At 33.5% G+C, this 14,020-nt stretch overlaps 2 protein-coding genes across 6 annotated transcripts in view; one reads left to right on the top strand and one right to left on the bottom strand.

Moving 5' to 3' along the window:
• The first annotated feature begins 1,549 nt into the window (after nucleotides 1-1,549).
• LOC113114913 (uncharacterized) lies at nucleotides 1,550-5,264 on the top strand. The gene is made up of 10 exons (XM_026282018.1): nucleotides 1,550-1,674; nucleotides 1,808-1,848; nucleotides 2,291-2,671; nucleotides 2,757-3,044; nucleotides 3,139-3,432; nucleotides 3,521-3,814; nucleotides 4,055-4,163; nucleotides 4,525-4,593; nucleotides 4,728-4,746; nucleotides 4,869-5,264. The coding sequence occupies exons 1-10, from the start codon at nucleotides 1,589-1,591 to the stop codon at nucleotides 4,929-4,931; spliced, it is 1,644 nt and encodes a 547-aa protein (XP_026137803.1). The 5' UTR covers nucleotides 1,550-1,588; the 3' UTR covers nucleotides 4,932-5,264.
• Nucleotides 5,265-5,345: 81 nt separating this feature from the next.
• The window catches only part of LOC113114910 (B-cell receptor CD22-like), a 53,928-nt gene continuing 45,253 nt past the window's right edge, over nucleotides 5,346-14,020 (bottom strand). For 3 of the 5 annotated variants that reach the window (XM_026282011.1, XM_026282013.1, XM_026282010.1), the window contains 6 exons: nucleotides 7,844-7,952; nucleotides 7,565-7,695; nucleotides 7,430-7,487; nucleotides 7,225-7,337; nucleotides 7,038-7,092; nucleotides 5,352-6,285 (listed from right to left, as the gene is read on the bottom strand). In XM_026282011.1, the coding sequence (XP_026137796.1) occupies nucleotides 6,043-6,285; nucleotides 7,038-7,092; nucleotides 7,225-7,337; nucleotides 7,430-7,487; nucleotides 7,565-7,695; nucleotides 7,844-7,952 (709 nt within the window). In that variant the 3' untranslated portion in view covers nucleotides 5,352-6,042. Of the gene's footprint in view, nucleotides 6,286-7,037; nucleotides 7,093-7,224; nucleotides 7,338-7,429; nucleotides 7,488-7,564; nucleotides 7,696-7,843; nucleotides 7,953-8,092; nucleotides 8,181-8,781; nucleotides 9,043-9,335; nucleotides 9,606-10,143; nucleotides 10,408-10,547; nucleotides 10,806-10,916; nucleotides 11,241-12,069; nucleotides 12,484-12,586; nucleotides 12,635-13,231; nucleotides 13,453-14,020 lie in introns of those variants that run through there. The other 2 variants (XM_026282015.1, XM_026282012.1) reach the window with 2 other exon arrangements.

Genomic DNA, 14,020 nt, shown 5'->3' with positions numbered 1-14,020 from the left:
AATTATATGTAAGTTTGAACTCGTGAAACAGATGACATGTTAAATGCAGATATACTTATTGTGAATATTTTTTTTTTCACCATGCTCCTCAGTGAACCAAAATCATACTCAGTGAGTATATTATTTTTTTTTCAATCACTTTATTAAAATGTGGAAAACATAACATGATCTAAAATAAGTTGTTGACCACTGTCTTTTTTTATTATTATTTATTTTACATCAAGGGTGACAATTATGAGGCTGTTTACAACTACATGGACAAGCTCAATGTATATGAACATGCCTGATGATAATAAACAAAACATGTTCAGCAGCGTATTTGTCTGTAGCATGTATTGACTTTATCAATGCTTTCCAGCATGTATGTGTGAGAACATAAAGATTAAGGAGATGGGTCTATAAACCTAGACTTAAATATTTAATTTAGTCTTCATTAATCCATTCAGGGCTTTAAGTAATCAGCAACATATTAAAATGTATAAGATGTTTAATAAGCAACCAATGCAATGTTGGCAGAACCAAGCTAATGTATCAATAACTCTAGCTGCTGCATTTTGGATTGAGCCGTACTTTATCAAGGGCAACTAATCAGTGAAGCATTTTAATTATCTAGCCTTAAATTTGTTAATTCAATTCACATTTGACTGCTTTAAAATGATCTTTGTTGAATTACATGAAGTGCGTAAGAATTGTCTTTGCATGTTGAAAAGGATTTTTTTTAATTCATAGCATTACACATTCTAGTGTAACAAAGGTCATCTGCTAACAGCAGTGTGGTTAAACCTCACTTCCCTGATCTCAAGAAGCACACTAGCATGTAGCATGTATTGACTTTATTGATTGTAAAAAAGTTGTTGTCTCTGCTCTACCCTGCCATTCACCTTTGCTTGCAGCATGTTTGTGTGAAACATAAGTAGAAATAAAAATTGCATTAAAAATAGATCTGAAAATGACATTCATTCTAGCAGCTTATTATTTATATAATAATCTCTATAAGCGTCACATAATTTATAACCCCAAAACCAATCAGCATTTGTTCCAGTCATAAATAGAACAATTGTCTGTAGGTGTTGAGTTCAGTATCTTTTCACAGCTGCTAACTTTCCGCTGCATTCAGAGACCGCAACCAGCAATGCTTGCACTGACTTTAACATTTTGACTGCATTTGCCAGAAAAGAAACACAATATGTTTCAGTCACATTCACCACATTTCCCTGGGGATCACCAAAAAAAAAAAATTCTATTGACTATGATTCTGTACAAATTTGTTTTTAAAATAAAATGCAAAGAACACATCTTCTCATTTACTTGAATGACCAGTTAATGCCTTTATGAATCATCAGAGGTCAAAGGTCAACTACAGTGTTTATTCATTCAGTTTGGCGTTTTGTACATTGTTTTTAATGTACCATTTGTGTAAGATCTGAACCCTCACTTGTCAGAGTCGCGAATTGTGGCGTTCATGTCAGGAAATACTATTTTTAACTGTGGTCTCACATCACATCAAGCGCCTTGATGTGATGACCTATGACAAGATCAAGAAATATTTTTCATCTTGCTGCATGTGGAGCACACTTTATTGAAAAATATGCTTGTCCTTTCTCTCACTTCTCATATTTTGCTGCTCTTGGTAAAAGGTTCTTATCTTTTCTTCTACAGAGGACTACTGAAAAGGTAGGAATGAAAAATAATGTATTATTATTAAAGAAAGTATTGTCAAAACTACAATTTAAGTGATAAACTGTTAGGCTGGAAGTTCACCCATTATTGACATTTAACTTTGGTTTTTGTTTCTGTATTGACCCAGGAACATGAAAGCACCACTTCTACTTCATTTACTTTTCCAAGGTACTGTATTTTGTCTGTTGCCCTCTCTTAAGTATGTTTTGGGCATGTTCTGTCACAGTAAATGTTTCTATATGTATATTAATTTACAGAATTTAAAGAAAATTTCCACATTAGGCTGCTTAGTTATGAAAAACAACGTTATTTTTAATCACAGTATAAAATGATGATTGACTCATGCCCATTACACTTTACGACTAATTTAATAAATTTTGCATACTATATTGAATCAGCAATGACAAGATTTAACAATCATATAAAAAAACCCAAACAGCTTTACACTGAATGTTTACAGCAGTGGCATTAGCTGCATTTACTACTGACACTTATTAAGTTTAGTGTATTATAGTGTGCTAAAGTAACAGAAAAAAAAATATGTGACAAATTAAATGCTAAAATTTCCAGCCTAAATGAACATGTAATAATTCCAACTTTTGTCCCACAGTTGTTCTGCTCTATGATGCTTTGGGATGGGAAGTGAGAATGCCGAAAGATATTCATGGTCTCCAAGGTTCCTGTCTGGTCATACCATGTTCTTTCAGCTACACATCAAAACCACCCAAAAACCCACGTAGAGTTGTGTGGTATCAGTATGTCTCTAAAGGTTATCCTTTAGTTTACGATCCTTTGCATGAAAACAACGTCATTAAAAAGTTCAGAGGAAAAACTGATTTATATAGTAACTTAAGTAGGGATTGCAGTCTGCTGATCAAAAACGTGGATCTGTCCCATCAAAGAGAAAGATTATATGCATGGATCGACCCTGAAAACATTGGGTATAGCACCTACAAATTTTATGATGTCACTTCTACAATCCTTGTCAATGGTATGTAAATACTTTTTTCTTTCTTTAACGCGTGATCTAGTTGTGAGAGTGTGTTGCCAAATTGTGACATTTCTGCTATTTGTAGAAAGTACACAGCAACCCAGCATAAAATTTTTTGGAGGTAACAGGACAGGTGACGCCATCACAGTAGTATGTTCAACTTTCCACACGTGTCCATACAGCAAACCAACCATCACTCTGAATGGTATAGAAGGATCTGATCAAATAGACAATGAGCATATTAAAGATGGCCTGTGGAAAAGCACTCTGACACGCACAGGTGTCGTAAAGACAGTATATTTGATTATTCAGTGTTCAGTAACACATTATGGTGGAATAAATGTGACGGCTACAAAAGATAAAAGTGCTAAATGTGAGTACACACAAACCAGAACCGCTTTGTGTAATATTAACTATAATTTAAATGCCACAGTTTGACCTATTTCAAGATTTAATTTCAATTTCAGGTGTCCATCATAACATATCGGTTGAGCCTGAACTGGCAGATGTCACCGAGGGCATCACTAAGAACTTCACTTGTAGCGTCTACCATTCCTGCCAGAATGAGAATCCAAACATCACATGGAACTATGAGAACATGCAGGTCACAGAGTGGAGCAAAACACTTTCTACTTTAGATCAGATCAGCTATTCTAGCATAACCTTTCTGGGTGCAAAAGAAGACCACCGGAAGGAATTGATTTGCACTGCAAATTTTTCTGGAGGAAAAATTAAAACCTCTGTTGTTTTAGGTGTACAATGTGAGTAAACACAAATATAAATTGATTTGTGTACTGTCAATTTAAATGTCAGAGTTGGAACTATTACAAGATTTCAATTCAATTTCAGGTGTTCATCATAACATATCGATTGAGCCTGAACTGGCAGATGTCACTGAGGGCATCCCAAAGAACTTCACTTGTAGCATCTACCATTCCTGCCAGAATGAGAATCCAAACATCACATGGAACTATGAGAACATGCAGGTCACAGAGTGGAACAAAACACTTTCTACTTTAGATCAGATCAGCTATTCTAGCATAACCTTTCTGGGTGCAGAAGAAGACCATGGCGAGAAACTGATATGTATGACAAAAATTTCTGGAAGAGACGTTATGTCATTTGTTGTCTTAAATGTGCAAAGTGAGTAATTTATTAGCATTTTGTCCCATTCATATATTATAATTTATATATCATACTGATTCCCTTGTGCTCCAAATCTTGTGAATCTAATCCAAAATGAAGAATGTGCTTTGTTTTTCTTGTACCTGTTGCTCATACTTACACCATTGCCTTGCCTTTTAGATCAGTTATTATAATAGTTTCAGTTATGTGCTAAAATAATGATAATTTAATTTTTATTCCCTTTTCATCATGATGCAGAACCAGTGTTTATTGGACTCAAGATAACTGGTCTTTACATCTTAACACCGTCACTTGTGTTCCTTCTGGCTTGTATCCTTGTTGTAGTCATATTCAAGAAGAGACAAAGGTAAATCTACTATTCTACAAACTCTACCTAACTATTTCCGTTGATATAACTTATCTATTTATAACTTCACATTTCAACAAAAGCTAGTTGTATATTCTGAAAACAAAGTAGATGTCTAATACAAGTTGCCATACCACTTACCATATGTGGCTGTGTAGAAGTTAACTGGATGACATAAGCAATTGCTTATGTGATCTTTAATGATCTGTTACTTCTTTTAAATAATAAGCTGTCAGGAATCACACACATTAAACTTGAGGTTAAATCACACGGGAAATAAAGTAGAAATGAAACAAAAGGTTAAAGGCATTATTAAAGCTTACAGCATCAGCTTTTTCTTACACACAACATATGTTCCCAGGTCAAAAGATGCAAGTCCAGAGTCAGGAAAAAAACCTTTCTCCAAACCTCGAATGCCCTCGCCAAAGAGGTACAGCAACTTTGAACCACATAAAAGTCTCTAATAAGTGGATTTTCAGTCTTTAACATTTTTCTAAATTAACAAAATATACCTGGTATTTAAACGAAATAACAACATAAATGTGTTCCCCTCATGCTCCTCAGCGATCCAAAATCCCACTCAGTGAGTATACTGTTTATTTCTGCTATTACTGTGTTACACTCTGGAAATAGATTCTTTAACATATTCTTACTAAAATTACTGATGTCTGGCTTTGTACTTTCATTTCATAAATATTCCATAAGGATTATGATTATGAAGCGTATTACATCAACAAGGAAGTAGGCGAAATCTATGAAAATGTCTGATGAAAAAGCTACACGTCAAAACCAAAAAGTATTTCACTATAGTGTTAATAAGAAGACCAAAAATGTCAGACTTTATTAATAATAAAACATTTGTCATGCATATTATGTAGCATCAGGATATTATGCTTTCTAACACAATATGTAACATACTTTTTATAATACATGCATTTATCTTTAGAATATAAAATCCTTCTGAAGTATCTGAAGTATCACTCTGAATTACATATGTAACCCTGGGCCACAAAACCAGTCTTAAGTTGCACGGCTATATTTTAGCATAAATAATTGATTGCTCTTTCATGCCAAAAATGATCATTAGGATATTAAATAAAGATAATGTTCCATGAATATATTTATTATTATTATTATTATTATTATTATTATTATTATTTCTGAATTGACAACTTTAAAGGCAATAATTGTTATTTTTTATTTATTTTTTCACTCTCAGATTCCAGATTTTCAAATAGTTGTATTTTGGCTACATATTGTCCTATAGCTGAAAACTTTCAGATTATGTATAAATCTCAATTTGTTTTGAAAAAATTGACCCTTATGCCTGGTTTTGTGGTGCAGTGTCACATCTGTAAATTATGCTGATTGTTAATTTATTTTCTGCTATTTTTGTATATGACTATATGATTCAATTATATTTTTGTCAAATTAAAGTTTTATATAAAATTATTTTATTTGTGAACAGTTATTCACAGTTTTATGCAAGCAGTTAAATGTTCTCAGCTTGGCAGTTCAGCAGTACAGAATGCAAATGTTTAAAATACAAAGCAATGTTGCTGCATTACACACAATGTAGCTAAACTACATTTTCAGGCTTTTTTTTCCACTCAAGAATTGATCACACAAATATATGATTCATTGATGCATAATGAAAAAGTATTTCTAAAGAATGATTACTATTATTTTATCACTAGTATATTAATGAAACAGCAACTCACTGTAAAAATAAAAAGTGAAGGAGTAGAAGGCACACTTATAGAATCATTATTTATATAATATTTTCACTTTCAAACAACATTATATAGACTAATATTATAACTATAAAAATTAAGGATATAATACTTAGTTTTAATCTTAAATTGGAAACTCCTTGTGTTTATGTTTTAATGGTGGAATATTCAGTTCTGTCCTCGTCATCAGAGCTTGAACTGCTTGAGCTTGAACTCTTCTGCTTATGTCTGGGTTCTTTAACAGCAGACTTGGCAGAACAAGACACAGTGGAGTAATTCACTTCATCTTCTTCACTGGTATCAGATTCACCATCCATATTTGGGAATGGAGGATTTTGCACACATGCAGAAGAAACATTTTCATAATCTGGATTTTCTGACTGGAAATTCTAGGAAGAGGATAAAATAATAAACAAATGTTCTCAATATACAGTTGTACAAAAAGTGCTCCATACAATTTCTGGTTTATCCTTATTCTGAACACATTATTGTGTGTGTGTTTGTTTTGTAGGCATATGCAGGGCCCGATTTACACATAAACATTCTAGGCATGTGCCTATGTTTGCTCGTCCAGGAGGGCCCAAACACAATGAAGAAATATAGAATATTTTTGTTATACTATGGGCTGTCTACAACAGTAGATGAAACAAAACACCATATGATAATGCACAAATAAATATAGCAAAAAATAATATTAAATATTACAACTATTCCCATGTTTTCCACCTTTTTTATGTATGGAAATAACGCTTTCTTTCTCCCATTCTCTCCCACAGACACTGTATCCCCATTACAGCTGTCTAAAAAGTCAAAGCCATGGTTAAACTTGTTATCTCTTGAGACTGGGTTTTGATTGCATTTTATTCATAGAGATTCAGATCTGGCAGCTTGTAAACAGCATTGTTGTAGAAATGTACAATTTCTCAATTACTTGTAAGATTTTCTGCTGAGATGTCATCTTTTTAGATTTCCATATGTGCATCATTGCCACAAACCACATGCTTCCGCACAGAGTCGAAGCGGAAACAAAACAACATTATTCACTGAAGATTTCTTGCATGCAGTTTTATTTTTCAACTACTAGAGGGCCACAAACTACACAATTTAACTTATAATATTCTGACATATTGTGAAGTCTTACCATTTTCTGCTTATTTTTGGACACCATTGCGTAGACTGCTGAACCTTCAGGTACTCTAAAATCAGTCATACATATAAAAGCATCATTAGTGCATCTGTCTTATATTTAAATGAGCATTGAAATTATGTAATAATAAATATAAAGTTCTAACATATGTGTAACTTCTGTAACTTTTAATCTGTGTTACCTTTTTTCTGGCTCAGTTTGCCCCTTGAAATCAAAAGTGACATAATTTAGGGTAGATGTAGCAGTGCCATTGTCCATACATCCAGTTTTTTGTTGTTGTGGGGACTGTTTTCTCTGTTAAAAATAAAAATAGACAACTTTCTAAACATAAAAACGTCAGTTGTTTGGGATACTGATAAAAAAAAAAAAGAACAACATTATCTCACCTGTTTCATTTGAGGTAATTTAATAGCAGCATACACCGTGTGGATATTAGATTTCGGCCTTGAGAGAAAAAAAAAAACGATGAATTAATTTCATTGCAATTAGTGTATGTCTACAATTAGTTCTGCTGCTATTACCTTGGATCAGGATCCTGTGGTCGAGTGGGATCTTGGGAATTGGGTATTGGACGTGATTGATTAACTCTTCCATAACCTGAATCAGGAATGCCCTCCACTGACAGATTCTCCTGGGTATCATTACGTGATCCCTAAGTGTTTAAGTATTTCAAACAAAACAGGATTTATCTCTTATTAAGCAAACTGATATTTCATTTTCTAGGCATGTGAAGGTGTAAAGGTGATTTCAATATTATACTGTGAGTAGCCCAGTTGTGAAACAAACAGAAGTCAAATAACCAATAAAAGTAAGTTTGTCACTGTAGAAGAGCGTGACAGGAATACTGGAAAAAAGCACAAAGGATTATCTGTTCCACTTTGCTGATATGATCTTGCCTTGATGATAGTCCTGTAAAATAACAAGAGCAATAATTGGAATAACTGACAACTTCAAACTTGATAGGGCTTCTAACATACAGATGAACTAATAAATGATACAAGCTTATTTAATTATATTTTCTCACTTAACATTTAGAAAGAGGAATGCACCTGCGTATCAGAAAGAGGGCCACAACAATAAGAATCAACAGGAGGATGATGGGTAAGGTAATCTGGTAGCACACCATAAGAGAGTTACCTAAATTAAGAGAGGTTTGGGGAGAGATCAAGACATCGTTTTTAAAACAACCCTGCATTACTTAATTCATAAATTTACTCAGATAGCCACTTAAAAATGTACAAACTGTGGACGCATTTGGCTTTAATCATGCATTTACAATGTGCTCATGTATAATTTTACCTTTATGCGCAGTATGAAATTTTTACAGCTAGTATTTGATATAGGTATTGCAGTACGACCTGGAGTCTTTACTGTAAATGTAAATAAGCAGGATCACATGCTTCAAAGTAGAATAACTGGCTTTAACATTGTTTTTCAGAGAAACAAGTAGGCCTATGTGAACTAACCAGGTTTCCTAAAAATCTTTAAACATACCATGGTATTTTTATGCTTTCATAAAGGTTCCATGGAGTGATATGCAGAAAACTATCCTACACCCTGACAGATATCATTAAAATATTAGTTGACACACAAAAAAATTGCTTGGTTATCACGGTTACGCCAAAGAGGCAGTTGTAAATAGAGGGTAATGTCTAAAGTCTGGCAGAATAATTTCTAGCTTAATGCAGTTTGAGTCATTTGGAAAATACATATTTAAAATGTGTTATTTCATACTCACTGCCAATAAATAACATGATGTTTTCGGATCGTGATTCTCCGATATCATTGGCTGCTGTACAGTAATATATTCCTGGGTTCTGAGGCTGAACAGTGAAGTTCTGATGTTTTGACAGTACGGTCACGTTGACCTCCTCTCTGTACCAGTTGTAGACCTTGGCAGGAGGATGTGCATCTGCACTGCAGGTCAGAGAGACTGGAAACTCCCAATTCCACTGAGTTAATGTTGTCATGTTATGGACAATTTTTATGATTGGAACATCTATAGAAAACAGGCAAAATGATATGGATATATTCATCATATTTGTCAGATGGAAACAATGACTATTTGATTTATTGTTATACAATAACAAATTTGGACAGTGTGATATTAACCCAGTTATAATGACAAAAGTCATTCATTAGACTAGTTAAACTAATCACACAACACTGGACAATCTTATATCTGTCAGAAAAGACAAATTCCAAAAATTAAGAAGCATTCTATTATTTATTTTTTGTCACTAAAAGCTTAGATATGTCAAGTAGGCCTAACTAGTATAAATGAGTACTCACGTTCCACCTTGATCTCTACTAATGGAGATAGTGTTTTTCCAATGGAGTTTTGAGCAATACAGGCGTACTGACCAGAGTCAGAGATTTCCAGAGAAAGAAAGTGTAGTCTCTGTTCATGTTTCTGTTCAATTGTCTTTAACTGTCCATTGAAGTCTTTCTTCCACTCGTATGAGGATGGAGCAGTATCGGCGCGAGCCTCACATGTAAGGGTCAGCTCACTCCCAAATCTTTGTTCTCCTTTAACACTTACAGTCACATTTTTGGGTGCATCTATATATACACAATATATAAAAAAGATGAAACTCAAATTATTTAGGAGAAGTAATGCTCAATGTCCAAAATGTCAGTTTGGTCACTTTCAAGTAAAATGAAAGCATCTCATGTCTCCAAAAAGTCATTGAAACTTTATTTAAATAATAATAATAATAATAATAATAATAATAATAATAATAATAATAATAATAATAATAATAATAATAAAAGATTATTAATTTAATAGTAATTATTACTTTTAGCTTTTGTTTAGTTTCTTGTTTTCCCTCAACTTTCTTTTTGTTCTTCTTGTAACTTACTTATGTGAAGAGATTTATCATCTAATATGCTTTTGATAATTAGAATTTAAATTAGTTAATTTTGCAAAACCTTTCTAAATGACATGAAGTAATACTAACTACCATAAATTTATTAGCTGACTGTTAAGAGCTTGATTTAATATTTATTTCATTATAAACAATAACCAAATCACTTTATTAGTTTGTTGGAGGTGCAGATATATAAAGTGCTACAAATATTATATAGAAATACTTACACTTTACAGATACTTCGAGGATATCTGATATTTCTGTTCTGATCCCGTTATCAGCCTGGCATTGGTAAGATCCTCTGTCCGCTTCAGTAACTTTACTGATGATGAATGTCTCGCTGGTTTTACTCTGTTCTTGGGAATTTTTGTACCACATGAACTGATAGACTGCTGGGTTACCTCTCTCGACTAAACACTTGAGTGTCAGTTCATCTCCCTCTTTGAGATCTTTAATGTTAACAGGTTGCACTTTGACACCCATTGGACCATCTGAATAATGCAGTGCACAGGCACAAGAAATGTATTACATTTCAATTAAATTATCAAATTAAATTATATTAACAGATGGAGTACTGAAGTTCAAAACCTTTGTACCTTTCTTTAGAGGTATCATAAAACATTATACTCACACTTCACATCAATTTGAATGATATTTGATTCCTGTGTCCCATGCTTGTTTTCAGCTTCACAGTAATATTCTCCACTGTCTTCTGGTTTCACATTATTTAGTTTCAAGTCAGACATTTGTTGAGACTTTTCTGTTGTCTCTTTTTTGAACCATGAGAAGCTGACATCAGGCTGACCTCTGCTGGTGCAGGAGAGAGTGACAGAATCTCCCTCCTTCACATCCTCAGAGCTCACTGTTGCTTTTACCTCTTTAGGTGCATCTAGAGAAGAAACGAGATGAAGTGGGCAGCTGGAGTGAATAATGCTCAGTCAGTGAATGTTTACACTAAATATAGAGTAATTGTTCATAAACACATGATATACTCACTCACATTCCACAGACAGTGTGATATTCCTGATCTGGCAGCTGTCCTCACTCTTTGCTGGACGACAAGATAGAATCCTTCTGTCATCCTTCCATGTCACACTGAGCTTCAATTTGGTGATCTTTCTGCCTTCTTTATCTTCTTCAGTCTCTATAATCATATCAGTCGACGAGGAGGACGTCCATTTTTGCTTTTGTCGTGATGTATGGATGAGCCACTCAGGATGAAGATCACAGGAATCAAATGTGGAACAGCGAACAGTGAATTCGTCCGACTCACGGACTGGACTCTTCAGCTCTGATGGTTCAATGTGCACCTTACAAGGATTGTCTGGAATCAGGAGAACAATAAGGAGTGTAAACAAGTAAGTCAGAACCTGTTCTCCAAAAAAAAAAAATGAAAGAAAAAAAAATGAAAAAAATAATTATATATATATATATATATATATATATATATATATATATATATATATATATATATATATGTGTGTGTGTGTGTGTGTGTGTGTGTGTGTGTGTGTGTGTGTGTGTGAAAGCTTATTTCTGTCTCAGAAAAAAAAATATTATTTTGTCTTTTTACCTCACAATTATGACTTCAATTATGACGAGTTCTGAGAAAAAAAATCTAAATCATGAAAAATAAACTCATAACTGCAAAATATTAACTCAGTTCTAAGAAGAAAAGTCCAAATTTTAAGTGTGTCGTATTTGCAAGAAAAAAAAATAAAGAGTGGAAATAAAAATCAGGTTTTTTGTTGTTTCCTCTGCAATTGTGACCAAAGTCCCCCCTAAGCCGCATAATCCACAAATAGCTGTGCAAAATTTAATTTAATTTAATTTAATTTAATTTAATTTTTGACATGGAGAAAAAGAAAACTCAGAGGAGTGCATTCACTTTGTTTATTTATGAGATACCTGAGAAGCAACTGCATCTTCATGATGGCTTCAAACAGTCTGGGTTTTATTATTGGCTATTTAAAGTTTTTGGAGACATTTTTCACATTCAGTTTCGTTGTTTGAAAAAAAAAAAAGAACTGCTAAACATCTTGTTTGTGTTCCATCGAAAAAAAAAAGAAAGTAATACGTTTAGATTTGAGGGTGAATAAATGAAGAAAGATTTGTTTTTGTAAGATAAATTCCATTTGAATATCATTGCTCACCTGTAACTTTGAGATTCATAGCTGCACTCATATATTTCATGTTGCTGGAAACAATAAATCTAAACTTGTAGTTCCCACTATCTTTTGTTTGAAGATCGGTGATTCTTAAATCACATTTGATCCAGATGTTTTGGTTTTCTTGTGATGTTTCATCAGTGATGTATTTCACTCTGCTGGAGTAACCTGGCGACTGGGGACGTTCTTCTGTGTTACTGTATAAAATAGTCCCGTCAAACATTTGTGATATTTTATTATATTCTGGATCTTTAAACCACAACAGAGTATATTTTCCATCCTTTGTTTTTTTGTAAGAACAGGGGATGGTCACACATGATCCTTCATCAATTTGTTCTGTTTTCTCAGGCACTTTTATTAGTTCATTGTTTGAGCCGGTGAAGGAGCCCATAAGAAGAACTGCCGGAAAAACAACATCAGTCACACTTTCAGTTTATATCGATAAATTAGGGCAATAATTTACAAAAATCTGCATTCAGTATATAGTATAGACAATTCATACCAAACAGAAGCAGAGGAATCCCTTCAGGAATCATCATTCTGTCTGCTGCTAATGAAATAAATACAGATTATTCGGTGGAGCTCCGGTTTCTTCAGAACAAGCCCTGACTGCACTTTTGGTGTGTAACATTTTGTGTTGATGAGTATGTGTATTTTTGTAGTCACAGCTGTTATTAAAAATTATTTGCATCTCACAGTTGAATCAGTCTGTTTCTCCTTCCCCTTTTCATGCTGAAAGTGTCATTTTGGCAACAAGCAATTTGATAATTACTTCTAATTGTTTTCTTTGTTTTGTGTGTGTGTTTAAATTATTATTTATTTTGTCACCATATTCTATTCAAACTGCATTTAAAGTAGCAAACAAATCAGGCCTACTGCCCCATGATGCAACTCATTTATTGCTATTGTAAACGACTACTCTTTTTTTCATTAAATGGTTACAGTTAAAGACTGCCCAAAGAAACATTTCTACGCTATTATGACATAATCAGATGCCAAAAAAGTATTGTTTGAAGAAGCATATTGCTTTTTATGCATGAGATTTACAGTTTAACTGATAAGGTTAGTAATCTGACAGTAACCAAATGTATTTTTACCACAGTAAAAAAAAAAAAAAAAAACACAAAGAAAGATAAAAATCTTTTACCTTGAACTTGAATTTGTTGTTCTTCGATGTGTCTTAAAAATTTTAAAACCAAGAAACAAAAGGAGAACTTCACTCTAGTGTATTTCTAACTTGTCATATTTGCATAGTTACATTTACTTCATAAAAGAAACTAAAAGCACACTTTCCTGGTAGAGATAAAGAGATACGTTAATACTGTCATCTAAGTTTGAAGCTCACATCCTGTGGCAGTGGTTTAGTTCAGAAAATGAAACCCCCTCTATTGGAGGTGTCTAATGTGCTGCTATCAGCAGACTAATGGTGCAGCTAGGAAAAGATGGGAGATGTTCAGGATGTGTTTATGACCACGTATAATGTATATATACTGTAATCTAACAATTTGCTGAATGACCAAACCACATTGAACTAAGGCCTACAAATCATTTCTAAGATGATTTCTACTTTTAGGGAAATGGAAAGAATTCTGGAGTTTTAAAATAATTAATTAATGGTCAGACAACAACAAATAGTCCAGCATCAAGGAAATCTAAAGGTGACCTCTCATTAAAAAAGTTTCAAGAGATCATCATCATAGCACACAACAAGAAAAAATGATCAAAACATATTTATACACCAGTCAAGAGATTAAACCACTGGTCTCAAACTCAATTCCTGGAGGGCCACAGGTCTGCACAGTTTAGCTCCAATCCTAATCAAATCCAGCTAATCAAACTCTTCAGGATTACTAGAAACTTCAAAGCAGGTGTGAGTTGGAGCTGGTTGGAGCCCTCCAGGAATTGAGTTTGAGACCACTGGATTAAATCATCCCTC

The sequence above is a fragment of the Carassius auratus genome, chromosome 15, assembly GCF_003368295.1.
Source record: "Carassius auratus strain Wakin chromosome 15, ASM336829v1, whole genome shotgun sequence".
Lineage (NCBI taxonomy): Eukaryota > Metazoa > Chordata > Actinopteri > Cypriniformes > Cyprinidae > Carassius > Carassius auratus.
This window is presented reverse-complemented; position numbering and strand designations above follow the sequence as displayed.

Bases quoted from the DNA above. Each gene is read 5' to 3' on its own strand.
- LOC113114913 (XM_026282018.1), top strand. From the start codon at position 1,589: ATGCTTGTCCTTTCTCTCACTTCTCATATTTTGCTGCTCTTGGTAAAA. The intron at 2,672-2,756 runs GTATGTAAATAC...TGCTATTTGTAG, and splicing joins TTCTACAATCCTTGTCAATG to AAAGTACACAGCAACCCAGC. The intron at 3,045-3,138 runs GTGAGTACACAC...TTTCAATTTCAG, and splicing joins AAAAGATAAAAGTGCTAAAT to GTGTCCATCATAACATATCG.